Source organism: Siphateles boraxobius, unplaced genomic scaffold (assembly GCF_051911475.1).
Source record: "Siphateles boraxobius isolate OS27281-9 unplaced genomic scaffold, OSU_SipBor_1 25, whole genome shotgun sequence".
In the NCBI taxonomy this organism is placed as follows: Eukaryota; Metazoa; Chordata; class Actinopteri; order Cypriniformes; family Leuciscidae; genus Siphateles; species Siphateles boraxobius.
In genome coordinates this window covers 20,104,721-20,121,855 of record NW_027508866.1, presented here as the reverse complement: position 1 = coordinate 20,121,855, position 17,135 = coordinate 20,104,721, and the positions used below count along the sequence as shown (strand labels likewise).

Below are 17,135 nucleotides of genomic sequence, written 5' to 3'. Positions count from 1 at the left end.
TCATCGATCAAAATGTGCAGTGATGCAAAAATACTCATAATAAGCATCTCTTAAGATAATACGTGCTTGACTCCCATTGCAAATTCAGTATTCAAGACGCTACTGTAAGATACTGTGTGAACAGGACATTTCGAGACTCACACCTGCAGGTAAATACGGTTGTCAATACCAAAACATGGCGGTGTAAACAACCACATTTAGCCTATCTTTCGATATTCGGTACGTTTTTTTTTATTATAAATATTTCAGCTAAATGAATTCCATTCAGACATTTATTTTCATCATTGAATATTGTGTTTTACTCAGAAATTTCTGTCACATTACTGAAGTAAAATAGGTTGAGCACACTGTCTCATTTACAAATTTTTATTATTTACTAACTCAATAATGAAAATTTGTTCAGGTCCTCTGTACTAGCTTGTTATTTTCACTTGTAGTGAATTGCGTGAAATGTATCATTCCTCATTTGTAAGAAGCTTCAGATAAAAGCATCTGCTAAATAAATGTAATAAATGTAAATGTAATGTAAATGACACATTAGTCAAGGTTAAAGTCCCTCTGACCATCAGTATGAGCTCTTCTTTTCCTATTCTATTCTCAGAATAAAACCTCTAGAAAGGGGAAACTGTGGATGTTTCAGTTGTGTGGTTTTCTCAGTGCATCTATTAAAGGATACAATCATGTTAAAGGAGAACTCCGGGCAATTTTTAAGTTAATCTTGATCGTTATACCTTTGTGAGTACTGTCTATAGAAAAAAAAATGAACCAGACTGGTGATAGCAACACGGAGCTGCGACCGCAAATGCCCAGAGCTCCCACTCAGCTAAAACGGCAGTTATGGGGGCATATACATAAAGAGTGTCTTTGTGCCTCTTAACAGACACAAAATGCAATTAAAATTTCTGTCCAACATGAACAGGGCCCTTACATGTGAACGAGATGCGTTCAGCAACTTAACCATTGTTTAAATTCACCTAAATAGTGTTTTAAACGGCTAGCTGTAGTCTCGCGCTGAAGTCCTGTGGGAACTCAGTTGTAGCCAAAGGTAAATAGTAGTGATGGGAAGTCCGGTTCTTTTCCGCGAACCGGTTCTTTCGGACAGTTCGTTTCAATGAACCGGTTCAAGAAATGGTTCGCGTTTGTGCCGTTCCGAATTATGGCAACGGAATGCAAAAATAAAATAACTTATTTTCATCGTCTTCCTTTCCATGACCTCGAGATTCTGCAGTTGTGTCTAGTTGTACTACAACTTGATGCGCAAACTCCCATACAAGTACTACGCGCTAAAGATTACCGCATTTGCAGCGAACACTTTGACAAGGATGACTACACAGACACAACACAGCGGGGCCGGTTGAAGAAAAAAGTCATTCCATGGACGAAGATGTGCGCAACCACTGTGGAGGTAATGTAAACTTTATTTATCCTATGCGCTATGTTGTGTCTGTGTAGTCATCCTTGAACGACACAAAAGTGAACCATTTCTTCTTCACCTACACACTGCTATTTACCTTTGGCTACAACTGAGCTACCATGGGACTTCAGCACGAGACTACAGGTAGTCGTCTAAAACACTATTCAGGTGAATTTAAACAATGCCTAAGTTGCTTAACGCGTCTTGTTCACATGTAAGGGCCCTGTTCATGTTGGACAGGCATTTTAATTACATTTTGTGTCTGTTAAGAGGCACAAAGACACTCTTTATGCATATGCCCCCATAACTGCCGTTTTATCTGAGTGGGAGCTCTGGGCATTTGCGGGAACAGCTCCGTGTTGCTATCACCAGTCCGGTTCATTTTTTTTTCTATAGACAGTACTCACAAAGGTATAACGATCAAGATTAACTTAAAAATTGCCCGGAGTTCTCCTTTAAGTGTCACTGTCAAGTCCTTAGAACTCACTCTGTGTGTGAAGGCTTCCTAAATTAAATGATCATCAATTAGAAGGATGGGACTTAATTCCTTTGCTTTCCTCAAAGCAACTAAATATGTGGAATGCACTTTGGTCACTGGTTCATTTATTTTGTTTCATTTTCTTAACAATTAATTAAGATGCTGTATGTGTTTATCCAGTCTAATCGAAGTGTGCGTCTCTCCCCGACTTTCCCAACAAAAATCCCGCCCCCTCATTCATTTTTATGAAAATACATAAAACTGACATTACTGAGCTATATGCATTTAAAAGTAGGCTAGCCTATTAAAATGGTACAATGGCATTGCTCAGTTCAACGTGTTGGGAAATCGGGCATTTTGTCCAGCGTTTAAAGGTTTAATTGGCATCTTTATTTCAAACGACCTGACCGACCGCGACCCGAATATCATTAAAAATATATTTGGATGACTCGTAACCGCGGGTGACCACAGGCACCCGCTCATTTTGGATCAGCCCGCGCATCACTGATATATATATATATATATATAGGATTGCTCTAAAAGATGTAATGATGTGGAATACGACCAAGTACGTGCATTTCGAAAATAAACAGTGTTTCATGTTGACTGTAGGAAATGCACTGAGAAAGCGTGTTATTTTGGAAATTGAAGGAAAAGGAAGATGATATCACAACCTGTTTTTCAAATCTGGAGGATTTTGTACACCCTGCTATAAACTCATGAACCAAAGTGCCATGTTGTTGCATGGCATACTTGCCTTCTGAAATCCACTAGTACCCTTAAATCATGCAGTAATGTTTGAGACAGTCAAAGTTAATTTAGAAACTATGACAATTTCAAAGCAACTGAGGTAATGTCTGTTACCCCTTCCTGTAAAAGTTTTTTTCTGAACACAGTGAATATAGACAGAGTACACAGTAATGAACAAAAATAGTCCATGGAAAAACACGATGACATTACCGCTTACAGGAAGGACACCTCTCACCTGACAAACTGAATTTTTCACATCCAGTGCTTTTGTTTTGTCCCACAGGGCACCTGTAGACGTCTCCTGACCGGTTAGCCGGCTGTCCGTTAAGAGGAGAACCAATCAGAACCCTTCAGAAAAAAAGCAGGAAGTAGAGAATGGGGTCATTAATCCCTGACCACAAAAAAACCTTTGGGATTTGTGAGAAAGTGGAAGCCCGCTGAGCCAAAGTGCAGTTGAATGATTCGCCAGTTTTCCAGTGGGAAAGAAAAGTATAACATAAATATGCACATGCTTATTTTTAAATATTACAGTCAAATGGAATTATGTGAAATGTCAGTATGAAGGGGAGCAAAGAGTTTCTTTTATCATCATAATAACAGTTAGAGAGAATTTGACTACGATATTGACGGATATGTGATGGTTTACCCTTGAACCACACTGTGATTTATGTGCTTTACCGTGAGATAACGTCAGGCAGTTTATGTTTCATTATGTTCTGTGGTACATCTGAGTGCACTTAGCTGAATAAAGAACATTTGCCCTGTTCCTCATTTCTAATGTTGGTTTTTGACAACAGTGCTAAAAGTAGACATCCTTGTGTAAGCATGTAAACAAGTCAAGTCATTAACATTCCTGTGCATAAATGGGCCTTGACACAGCAGTGGATACAACACAATCTTCATTGGTTACAACATGCACCAGTCACCTTATAGTCGAATTTTGTTCTTTTTTAATATCCTTTACGTTATTACAAATCTATGGAAGCTTGCTGCCGCAATGGAATAAAAAATAAAAAGTTAATTGCGACATTTTATCTCACAATTCTGACTTTTCTTCAGAATTCTGAGAGAGAAATTTGCTATTTCAAGTTATAAAGTCCGAATTGTGAGATATAAGCTCGCAATTGTTAGAGAAAAAAAGTTCTGTGGTGATTTGCGTCTGTAGAACACAAAGAGAGAAATTTTGCATAATGTCCTGGCTGCTCTATTCCATACAATGAAAGTGAATGGGGACAGAGGCTGTAAAGTAAAAAAAAAAAAAAAAAGCCAAAATGGCACCATGGAGTTTATTCACAAACCTATTCCAAGTCTTCTGATGTCATATGAAAGCTTTGTGTGAGAAACAAACTGGAATTTAAGTCACATTCGCAGAAACAACCTCTAAAATATGGTCCATGAATCCATGTGGCCACAAGACATTCAAGAGCCAGTGTTTTTACATGATGTTGTTGATGTCACAGACCAATTCTAGGAGAGTTCAATGTTTTTTGACCACTTTCAGAGTTCAACAACTGAACGTCATCATTCAGGTTCAATGTATGGAAAAGAGAAGCAAGAACATTCTGCAAAATGGATGGATGGTTTTAAGCTTTCCATTAAACATGTTTCGCTGTTTTATTGTCATAATTCATCAAAAAACCTCTTGTATTCTGTAAAAATCTATCCAAATCTATTTTATCCAAATCTATCTAAACCTATTCTGTCAAATAATCTAACGACCCTGAACAGATTATTGGCAAGGTTTGCACCTCAGTCAAGGCCACCTGTGAGAGGTTTATGTAAAGCTGTCTTGGGGTTTTCACACCAGCTGAGGTGTTTCTCCGGAGGTAAAAGGTTAACCTTTACAAGCAGAGCTAAAACCTGCTGCTGGACCGATTTTTAAGGGGCTACAGATGTCTGAATTCACTAAGGTTTTACTGAGTGGAACTATTTCCTACAATAGGGAATCCTTTCCATTTATTTATATGCTTAATGGAGTTAGCAGGCCTGAGTGCATTAGCTTGATGTCTTTATTAGAAAAAAACAAGAGCCATTACAAAAGCAGACTACATCAGTGGTGCTCATAGGTTTACCATGACAATTCTAGCATTATTATGGAATTGTTCAGAGTATATTTTTAATATGATGTAATTAAAATTCTGTATCAAAACCATCTGCCAGTGTCTAACACTTACGCTTGTGTATTGTTTTTGTTGTGTGTGCACAATGGTAAAAAGAGGCAAGAAATCAAAGACCAATCTTAATTCAGTGTGTAAATAAAATACATACATATGTAAATACAATGACATTGCTGTCAGTTCGATTTTGAATGGTGAATATTCTAACTGCTTACTTACATCAAGGACAGATTTTCAAACTTTCATATCAAAAAGTTCTTAAAAATATATTAAATTTATATAAATTCCAAAATAAATAGCAAACCGAATAATGTGTCTACACCAGACATGAGTGGTGCGACAAAAGACAATAGAGCCCATTATAATCAGTGATATTGTCTACATTGTATGCGGGTCAATGTGACATGACAAATACCTGACACTGATGCCTTGTACTATTATTGATACATTTCAAACACTCATGATACATCTCATAGGAAAGACAAATGTAGACAGCTTCTAGCTGTTGCAGCGCAGCTCAATGCGACATTTATAGAAATAATATGTAGCTTACCACTTTCCCTCACTGTTCTCGAATTGTTGGATGGTGTATCCGAACAAGTCCTCCACTGGTCCACTGAATGACATCTTGTTCTTCTCGTCCACATTGAAACATGACAACCACGGCAGGAGAACTATCAAGAAATGACACCATAAACATACAAGACAACATATAACATACAGTAATGTATCTCACTTTATCTTCTACATAAGTCCAGTTTGTCTATTTAAAGAAGTATTTCCAATGAACGAGCAGATAAAAGCCATAATAATGAGTGTTTTTTTTTAAGACTACCGTAATCTCTGTTTGAAAGTCTAACTCCAATTCCTAATTTCTTCTGTTGCCAAAACAAGAGGAATGGAACACAGAAAGTTAATGCAATTATTCAGCTGTTTATTAATTGCTAAATATTTATAATGAATAATAATTTACATCAATAAAATAACCACAAAAACTTTCCATTTCCCTTTTTTGTTTTGAGAGAGAGAGAAAATGGTCCCAGTTGTGCATGCCCAGTTGTGTGGGAATGAAACATGCAAATTCTACAGGGAGCAATACACGCACAGTAGGCAGAGGAATTTCACAGAGCAATGTGGAGCAGCCGTCCTGACCTCTTGGACAATGTCCTCTTCATGAAGACAACCAAAATCTGTCTTTTAGTACTGTATATAAAAGGAGAGCTAAATATAGTGTTTAAATGCTTCATTGTGCAGAGGCCACAGAGAGCCTTTTCACATGTTGTGTGACATGGAATTCCTGTCATGATTTATTCAATTCCTGGGTTTGGAAAGGAATTGTGAAGATTAACAAATCACTGGGGTGTTGAGTAGGTTCCTGGATCTGAGTGAGAACACGAAGAGACAGAGAGACAGAAAGCCAGTTGTATGTATTCCCTAATGTCTGTTGTTGATAACAGTCATGTTCTGAGCTAATGAATGTAGAATAATATGTGGTACTTTGGGCTCAATGCTAATGTCATGACTCAGTGAGAGAACAGAGAGACAGTGTATGTCCGTGGGCACGCCTCATGTGAATGTCCACTCAACAGGAATTAAGATTTCCAGCTATGCCTCCAAACCCGGTTTCCATTGAGTCTGCCTTCTGAGGAGGATGTGCATGATGGGTGAACATCTGAAAAACCAGACCAAAGACCATTTATACATATGATGAGCAAGACAAAACCAGAGTGTTTTAGAAAAGCAAGCAGAATAAAAATAAGCTGTAGTAGAAGGAACATGTTCATTTGAGACTTCCTGACTCTTTCTTGGCCTGAGGAACTGCCGCTTTGTTTTAAGTGAGATTTGCAAGTTAGATAAGCAGAATGAATTTCCTCCGCAATTTAGACCTAATGTGTTTTGTAAAAGCTGAACATGAACATGAAGATGCTAAAGAATATGAAGGTGTAGAAGTCTAACACAGAGCTGTTGAACATGATGAAGCTGAAGACTAAGAACAATCTGAAAATGAAGATAAAGCTAAAAAAAAACGATAAAAATTATGTAAAATGAAAAGAATGAAGAAGAATTTGAAAAGGAAGTCTTAAAAGAAGATTTGAAGCTCAAGTAGGCCAATAAGAATCTGGAAAAAATGAAGATAATGGCAAATAAGATACAGAAGGATAACATAAAAAACTGAAGAATCTGAAGAAGATAATTAGGAAATGTGCAAAAGAACAAATTTATTTTGCACACTAACCAATGTTTTTGGGAAAAGAAGAACAGAAAGAATAAGGTGATGAAGGCAAAGAGGAAGCTGTAGTAGGTAAAGACAATGAAACATGAAAAATATGATGAATACAAAGAATAATAAGAGGAAGAAGTTGAATGAACATGGAGAAAAATAAGGTTATGATTCTAAAGAAGAAGCTGTAAAATCCTCAAAGGAGAAGCTTAAGAAAATAAATGAGCATTAAGACAAATAATAATAATAAAAATAAGTTGAATGAAGAAGAAAAAGAAGTTGGAAGAAGATGATGTTGATGATGATGAAAAAAGCCTCAATGGACAATCTTAAGAAAAACACAATGAAGAACCTGAAGGACATGAAGAAGAACATTCGCAAGTTAGATAATCAATAAATGTCCTCAAGCATGTTTTGATGTTTTGGAAAAGCAAGAAGAGCAACAAAAATATGATAAAGAGACAGAAGAAGAAGACAGACAGAGGCGACACTGAAGAAGCAGCAGCAGAACAGGAAGAAGAAGAAGATATGTGCCAACACATGGGCCTTTCTCATCCTGAGGGGCAGCTGTTTTGTTTTGGGTTGGATTTGCAAGTTAGATAAACAGAATTAATTTCCTCTGCAATCCACTGACTCTGTAAACAAAGACATAGAGAGCCAAAGGCAACCGGACAGCTGGTTTCCTCCTCGACTACGTCTATCTCCTCACAGACGAACACACCATCTTCTAGACTTCTCTCTTAATGAAGTGGGTGTTTGTAATGTGTAACGACAAGAAAAGGCAAGACTTCCTGCTGAGGTTTAATGCAGGACACGCTCGCAGCACACAGTGAGCTAGTGCTTTGCAAACACGCTACAAATCATACACACACAGCGCTAATGCAAACACAACGACACACACAAATCTCTGAAACCTTGGGAACACAAGTTTCAAAACACTCTTGCATTAGATTTCATTTTTGCTGGATTCATGATAATGGTGAATGTTTCATCCATTCTCTCAATAGACTTGATTGATTTCAACCCGCTACAGTATAGAGAAAATACTAAGTCAGTTAGGTGATTCAAGATGGCCACCAGCCAAAGAGGCCATTTGCATTGATCACAAATGGAGAAGAGATGCCCAGACGAATGGATCACGGCACTATAAAATCAATATTTACAGTCAAGAATCAGCCGTCTCACTCTTAAAGAGGACCTATATTGCAGTTTTTACATTTTTAACTTTCTTTAGTGTGTAATGTTGCTGTTTGAGCAATGAAAAGGTCTGCAAAGTTACAAAGCACAAAGTCCGTATCAGTGCGCACAATGAACTCCCTGAAACACCTCCATTGTAGTCTTGATTTTTCTTCTGGGAACAAACACGTCACAATATTCTTTATTTAAATAATTCCCGCCCAAGGCATATGCAAAAAAAGAGGCAAGGCCTGGTTAAGTTAGTAACTTTAGTAACTAACTTTAGTTAGTAGTGTGTTGAAACTAGCGGTTATGGTAAGGGGCATGATATTTCCCAAACACGCAAAGCAGTTAACTAATCACAACACACTGGTCCAGCCAACCAGCACACTGAGCTTTTCAATAGACCAATTTCGAGCCGACATCACAGTTACGTCACGGCGCTAGCTGGAGGCAAAACAAAGAGAAAACTGCAGGCGGCCAATACAAACCAGCACAGATTCGGCTACATAATAAGGAGCTTAAATTATTATTATTATTATTAAATGTCATCTTGTTGTGTTGTTGGGTGCTAGAATCAATGAAAAATGAATATGCTGTATCTGGAATTTTTATTTCCAGAAAATATTCACATCATTAAAATTGCACAGTAATGTCACTCACTCTTTACATTGTCGTCTTCTTAGCGCTGGCTAGGCAGAACTGCAGATCGTACCACACAAGTCTTGTACATGACCATTCAGCACATAGTTATAGGCATCTAAAGATTTATATGCCCTCAGTTTGTCTTTACGCTCGGTTTCTCTATCGAATAGGTGTAGGACTGAGCCTAGCATTAACGTTAATCCTGTCAGATCGTCCATTCATTGCCTGAGCGTGTAACGGCTATGGGTCAGCCAATATGGTTCCGTCTGTTAAAATTAACTTTTGCAAATAACAATCGCGGTCCTGGACAGTGAGTGACCTTGCACATTAAGATAAAATCGGATTTTCTCCAGTCATTGTTAAAAAACAAGCTAACAAAACTTGCAAACTAACGTTAGGGAAGCGGCCAGAGGGATCGTTCTGCAACCACCTAAGCTCCGCCCACAGAAAAACGTCACCATGTTTACCAACTGAAAAGGGGTCTATAGGAGGGGCTTCATAGAAACAGGAACTAAACGGAGCGTTACTGACAGACTGAGAAGAGAGGAGCTGCAACAATGACAAATATGTGAAAAATCATGTTTTTTTTACATTTAAGCATTAAAACCTGTTCTAGTAGAGCCCAAAAACTAAATCAAGACTTTTGTAAAATGGCATAGTATGGCCTCTTTTGAAAGAATTGCAGAAACCCTCCTAACCACAGACTGAATATTACAATATTATGAACTGAATATTATACATCTCAGAATAACTGGCACAATATCAATTCCAATTAATTTGGGTATATATTTACATTTTGCTTATATATTAAAGACGTTTACGCTGTATGTTTTGATTCACTGAAAGAGTGATTTGTTGTGACTCAAACTACACTTGTTGTGCTGTATATGTTTGATTTCATAAAAAAAATTACTTGCTAAGAATATTCATTCGTTTGTGAATCGGCTACATTGTATGTTTCTGCATGCAGCTTGTAAGGACAACTCAACAGAAACACATTTCCTGCCATTCTTTTTAGTACACAGTCTTTTTATTATTCATATTCAATACAGAAAGCAACTCTTCTGTTTATGCTTCTTTATGATATGTATCAAATATCAAAAGTCTCACACATGGATCAAAAGCACTTCCTGCAAGACACAATTGAGCATCTGCTAAATGTTTCATTTGAAAGTTCATTTCTATTTAGCAGGACATCCTTTGCAAACACATGCAGGGCTAAAGTATGACACATTTTTTTTTTTTTTTTTGCCTACACACCCACAAATGGGTGAAAACAATATGCAGACAATACAAAACAATCGTAGGCATGTTTTGATCTTTCTATTCTTCCAAAGTTTTCAGAAAATGTTTTCATTTCTGAAAACTTTGCCAAACTATTATAACTAACATAGCTGGATGACACTTCACAATGACATCATAATGACATCATCACAATATAATCATCACGCCCAAATGTTTATGGTGCATGCCTTGGTATCCGTGGAGATGTGACAAAAAAACTGGGAACACATTTTGGATCTCTACAAGCTCTTTAAAGTGGTAAAGCTCCAAGCTTATATTGCAGACAAGGTCAAAGCGCGTTAATTGACGCTCTCTTCCCCCTTCAGGTTTGATCATGTGTCATTATGTTTAGTGCCAAAATGTGATTAATTGTATAAAGCTGTAAGATTTAGTCATTCAATGCCGGCAATGTATCGGATTTATCTGTGTTAAGACTTTTAAATCAGCCCATCTGACAGCAGGAGAGCAGTGCGATTGAGAAACGCCGCCTGGGTCAAGGCCTTGTCTGGCTCACACATGCTCTTTCATGACAAAGCAGATCTCAAGATAATCAAGTAAATGTGTCCTCATGCACACACTCTCCTTGTCGCTTTCTTTCCTGGCCAAAAGGGCTGATATATCTGAATGAATCGGAGTACTGACACGCACACAATGTAGGATACTCTTCCTTGATTTATTAAATTCACTAAAACGACAATATAGAATAAAAAGACATTAATAACTATTTATATTATAAGCAGTATGTATTATAGTATGCCCTAACAAAATAAAAAATCTGGCCAATACAAATGTGCTAATTAGTTATTTGTAAATTTTGTTTAAATTAGGGTTTCCCAAACGTGTGTTTGCAAACCCCTGGTGAAGTATTTTGAAATATTTTAAGACATAAATATTAGTATTGTAACTGTGTAAATTAGCATGGTTATTAGGCCTATAATTATTGAATATTATTTTTTTAAATAGAAAATTGTAATTTACAACAGTAATTTGTATTTCTTCATTTTTATAGAGTTACAATAATAATATAATAGTAACTAGAGTTTGTGAACAAACTTTTATGTTGGCTTGGGAGGGAGGACGAGGATGTGGCAAGGGGCAGGTAGAAGAGGCAGACAGACATCAGAGGATGATGACCAGGGCAGGACAAAAGGAGGTAGCAAAAGGGGCCAAAGGGGTGGAGGGCTGGTGAGCAAAGGACGGCCCGCAAGTCCATAGCTGAGGCTTGGCAATATCCAACCCAGGTGGAGCCGACGGTCCAAGGGTGTCCGGCGAGGCCGAATGCTAGATTGTCAACGCTGGAGTCGAGGGAGGAATGATCGTAGGTGCAGGAGCCAGCTCGATGGGTCGAGGTGGGACAGAGCGCGATGAGGCTGGAGGCGGAGCCATGGTCTCATATCGCCCAGGAGGAGTGGGCTCCCAGCAGGTCCACGGTGTTACCTCACCACTGAGAGGATGTGATAACACAGCGGGACTGATGGGAGATAATGACTGGGTGACAGGCTTGGCAGAGTTCTGGAAATGAAGAGTGCCACAAAACCCCCCAAAAAACAGAGGGTCCTTGATGGCAGTTAGTAGAGGAGGCAGGAGAGGGAGGATGGGTGGGATTAATAGGACTGATGAAGATTCAGATACAAGTTCAGACTCAGATAAGTTCCAGAGATAAAGGGAATTAATCTCACCACACTCAATTAAACTGTCCAGTAAGTCCAGCCGGTGCTCGCTCTCAGTGGCGGGAGGGTGGGTGGGGCTCGCTTCTATGCCCTGGAACTCCACGAGGACTCCCACGACGTCAACTCACACCCCTGGTCAAACTCTCCGTGGTGACATTATGTTCCGCCTTCCCATCTTCGGGTATAGGCTCACTTGTTGCGGCAAGTGGAAGCTTTCAGTCTGCAGGGAGCTTAGGCGTCGTCGAACGGGGTGGTGACGGGCTGGGCTCTGGGTCTGGCCGGGTTCTGGATCGGGGCCTATATGCACTCCAGACACCTCACGACGGCTTCGTTCCAAGTCAGTCCGGTGGTGTCTGGGAGGTGGATAGTGTTGTGGAAGTTCGCCCCGATCCAGAACAGGGTCTTGAGGGTTTCATCCTCCAGAGGGCAGTTGCTGGCCCAAAAACAAAAATTCTTAATAAATGAAAAATAATCAGGGCTCTCCTGAGCCATGACGATAAATTTAGCCCTATCGACCATTTGGGCTGGTCTGTTCATCTGTCACGGTGGTTGCGGGAAAGCAAACACAGACGAAGATAAGAAATCCAAAACGACATGTTTAATTGTAATTCTGGCAAACAAACGATCAGGTAGCAACACACACTAACCAAGACAGTGAACAGACAAATAGTGACTGAAAAGGAAAAACTTATATAGGAACACAAACTAGGTAACGAGCAACACAGCTGAAAATTAACTCACAATGAGGTGATCATGGTAACTAAGAAATGGCGGGAATACAAACAAAGGAAGGCATGTGACATGTGAAAAACTGAATGTCCATGATAACTGAAAAGGGCTACTGTAGAAACATGAGTTGAACATAAGTAAGGTCTTTATACACCACTGAAAACTTATGTATATGATATTGCATTTCTATCAACAGATCCTCCTAAATATTACACAATGCACCTTTAATGTATTACTATGATTGGAAAAAAAAACTGTTGGTTTTTTTGCACATAATGTAAAGCATAGCCTCCATGGATACATTTACTATCTTTTTTATTTGCGCATTGTTTGAAGGACAACATTGGGTGAAAGGTGGAATAACATAAAATACAGAAAATTAAATGTTTTTTTACCCAATGAATTCATACTAAGAAAATAGCAGATTAATTGGTTATTAAATAAACCTTAGTAAACATTAGGCTCTACAACAAATTCACTTGTTTTATTCAAATGCAACCATTCCCACAAATGTAGTGCTTAATGCAATTTGCACACAGAAAGGGGGTGTGTTCTCTTAGAAAATAACAACATTTTATACATTTTAAATAAGATAATTTTATTTGAGCACATGTAGCACCTTGCTAAGTTGTATTGCGGGGGATTAGTAAATAAGCCTGAAATGTTGCATGTGAAAGTGGCAGAATTCTTTAGTGAATTCACCACACAGGCCCAATTTACTGTTCCTGAATACTCTGCCTTCAGATGTGTCCTCTTGAATACAAGCGTTTTATTGGTCATGAAAAAGTACGCCCCCAGAATGACATAATGCTCCCTGCTGATTACAGAAGCTTTTATTCCAGTTTCCTCCGCACTAGCAGGGAGAGAGACCTCTGATCATGTTCTGTCAAATGCCCACCCTGTGCAAACTCTCACACACAAACACACCCAGACACTCCCCGAAAACTGTGGTTCCCACACAGTCCAGCCACACGGAGCACAGATGGGCCAGGACCCCAGGCTTGCTCAAACATCACACAGAAATGTTTCAAGACTAAAAATACACAGCGCGGGGCGAAGCGGGTCGCTTCCTGCGTATCAACCAAAAAAAATAATGGCCAAAGAATCGCTATATATATACAATATACTGTATATATATATATATATATATATATATATATATATATACAAATAATGGGCAAAATATATTGCTAATATAAAATGTATCAAATACAAAATGTATTGCTAATTTTAAAATACATTTGCATAAATAAATATATTTACATTAGTTTATTCAATCATGACAACTTTCTGAATAGTTTTAGCATGTTATTGTATATGGCAAAGTTAATGTATTTGCTCTTGGTGGCCTATATCTGCTACACTGCTTCTGCTGCTGCTGCAAAACAAATATGGACTTGCTTCTGCTAACAGATACACAGACACACTTCTGTGAGCATGTAAGATATGCTGCGGCTGCTGCATAAATAGACATACATACTGTAAATCCCATAGCAGACCTAGACTGGGGGAGGTGAAAGGTATCAGTGGACTTCTAAGCACGGGGGTAATCCATCAGCCGGAAACTGAAGCCTCCTGGGGGCCGCCCATTGTAGCAGACCATCACCTGCTGTTAGCATTCCATTGACTCCCATTCATTTTGGCGTCACTTTGACAGCGAATAACTTTACATCTGAGGCATCCAAAGACTTAATTTGTCCATCATTTATTTCTAAAAAAAACACGACAATATATAAAAGGCTCCATTACTTTGTATCTTACGTTATCGCCCCGTAGGAGCCGTTTTTGTAAAAATAGGCTAACGTTTGTGTCATAACCACGCGGCTATCTGTCGCACTGTAGAGAAATTACCGTATAGCCAGGAGTAGAAGCTCGCCGGCAATCTTATACTGTCTATGAGGCAATCGGGGGACATGGAGCATAAAGTCAAGGGAGAAGCCCATAGATAGAGAGTCCATAAAAGCAACGGGGCAAAATATTTCAACAACGTTTTTGAGGAATTAGGTGATTCAGATTTACTTGGTACAGCTACTAGAAGATTTACAACTGTCAGACTGTCGTCAAGCTCAGTTTGAGCCTGCGCAGTCGCTCAGCCATCAGGACGTGAGTGCTTTTAATGGGCTTCAGTTTTCTCCGTTGAAATCAAGGGGGTGGCTGTGTCCATTTCTTTTACTGTCTATGCTTCTGAGTGCTACAGCGCTAGCTTACAGCAAACAATGAACCAGACAATTTAAATGGTAAGGAAGCAATCTCATTGGTTGCAGGATCACAAGAGTCCAATCAGCTTGTGCAATGCGGTAATGATGTAATTTTGTGCAGATGGCATGTAAAGTATTAGTCTGCCCTGCGCCCTCTTTTTTAGACTAAACAACTATATAAATATATTTTCTGAGCAGAAAAAAAAATCTGTGTTTGATTATCCAGGACATTGACATATTCATATTCTGAAATCCCCTCCAATCAGAAAGCAAAATTAGCAACAAAATAGATGTTTTAGCAATTATTGCAAATTAGGTCAAATAAATAGTGCTGCCCTCCTTCCAAAAGGAAAAGTTTAGTCTGTCTAATGGAAAAGGTTAGTCTGTCTATCTGCAGCATGAGAATAAATCGAAACATCCCCCGTGGCTAATCACAGAATGTCACATGTGCTATAGCACGGCTCTGGAAACAGTTAGCTTGTTCTGCTGTCCCGCTGGAGAGGAGTTCGATTCACTGCAGCAGACATTATCCAGTTCACTTCCTGGAGCTGTGCTGAATGCCAACATTCCCTGAGACTGCCGTTTTACATGCTGCTGAAATTAACAGTCCTACATCATGTACAGGGACTGACTTATGTCTCACAGCTGGAGTGGGCGTTTAACTCAAAGCTTGCCTAGTTGTCACGGATGGTACTTGATTCATGTGAGTTTGGGGATGAAGTCTCTGTAGAGTGCAAAGTTCAAGCTAAATATTATGGCAAGATGGGGAAAAAAACGGCAGTATTTTATAGACTGGCAGCAAATGCAAATATATGGTATAAGCACACATTTCAGATATCATTATACGATACAGTAGTAAAAAACATTGATATGGCAAGAGAAATTATGATGTTTCTATTTAGTGTGCCTTAGAAACTTGATAAAACAAGAGCTCTGTGTTGTCGTGCAGCACGTCAACATTATTAATAGGCTGAAAGATTTACTATGTAGATTTGCTATTTGTTGTAGCGCTTAAGTGGAGATAATGCAATCATAATAGGGGCATTCTTGCCTTTTCTTCACGAAAACTCTGTGAAGTTCAATCACATGACAGATAAAAAAAGGCTCATAAAGATGAACACTGTATATATATATATATATAAAGGTATAAACACAAATATTGTCACGTTATTTAAAAGGGAAATACAAGTAAATTATTAGGGAATTAGGGAATAAGTATCTGCTGACATGACAAACTAACCTGCAAAAAGAGACGCTGAAAAATCCCACACACTATATCAGCTAAATAATGTTTCCCTGGTTACATTTACATTGAAAAAAAAATCAATCAATAAATAATGGTTAAAAACATAACAGAAAAACAAAAAGTCGTAATGACAGCAAAAACACCCAACATGGAATTTGACAGTTCTGTCAACTGTCCTGAATCTGATTCTCTTATATGATGTTCACAGTTTCCCAGCCAGCTCATAAACAGCGACACATGGGTGAAATAGCACCTGTATAGAATCAGTTCCCTCTCATTATTTTTGTGCTGTGAGGTTTATAGCCTTTGAGAGAGAGTTCACCAGGTTGTGTCCCTGGGGTTATGTTTTTAAGATGCTTCAAAATGTCTGGCTGGTTATGTTGAACATTTAATGGGAGAACAGGGGTTTACCCTGTAATGTTTCATTACTACAGTACTCATTCTGAGGAATGCTTCTTTAAAAAGAACAAGCGCTTCTGAAATGGCATCAATCTGACATCACAAATCCCTCTAACTTCTCACCCCCAACTCTCTAACCACCTGGCTCCTTCCTTGTACGTAACACCCAAATATTTGTGTCTGATGTGATCTGGTCAACTGTAGTTGACCTTTTCTATTGAAAGCTAGAAGGTATATGATAAAAACAAGAGAGATGCAGTACAGTAACTTGTCTCCTGGCAGGAGACAATATGCTGATTCAGAATGAACGTAATAGCTTATTTATCATATAAACTGCCTCATACTATGGTTGAATATTTAAGAAATATAATTTACAGTATTTTGTTTTAAATGTGCTTTTTTACAGTTTTCATCACATTAATGTAACATTCAGGAAGTTGTGACGTTCATGCACATACAAACTGATAGTTGCAAAGCTACTTTTCCTTAAATTATCCTTAATTTACCCAGTAATGTAAGCTAAAACAAACTATTTTAAAGAATTGTTTAAAATGTGATAGTCTCCTATTCACTAGCATAAATATAATTTATGTACATTACTGTAGTATTGTGTTGCTAGGTTTAACATATCTTATGGCTGCTCTGTAAAATCTCACAGCGTGTAATGAGTGTTCTTTTACAATGTTTATGAAGGCAAAGTCTGACTTATAATAAAGATAACTAAGTTTTAAACTCTCTGATTTTTTTTCATAAACATTAGAGTTTTGTACTTTTGATTTTGTGGTTACAGTTTTGAGAAACTATATAG

At 38.3% G+C, this 17,135-nt stretch overlaps 2 protein-coding genes across 3 annotated transcripts in view; one reads left to right on the top strand and one right to left on the bottom strand.

Annotated features, from left to right (window-relative positions):
- Window positions 1–17,135, top strand: part of LOC143750170 (chondroitin sulfate proteoglycan 4-like) — a 445,241-nt gene that overhangs the window by 212,068 nt on the left and 216,038 nt on the right. The window lies entirely within an intron of this gene.
- itga1 (integrin, alpha 1) overlaps window positions 1–17,135 on the bottom strand; it is a 72,549-nt gene that overhangs the window by 49,058 nt on the left and 6,356 nt on the right. For both annotated transcript variants that reach the window (XR_013207121.1, XM_077243055.1), the window contains exons 2-3: window positions 5,313–5,433; window positions 2,878–2,990 (exon numbers count right to left, since the gene is read on the bottom strand). Coding sequence is in view for 1 of the 2 variants with exons in the window: in XM_077243055.1 (XP_077099170.1) it covers window positions 2,878–2,990; window positions 5,313–5,433 (234 nt within the window). In the remaining variant the exon portion in view is untranslated. The remainder of the gene's footprint in view (window positions 1–2,877; window positions 2,991–5,312; window positions 5,434–17,135) is intronic.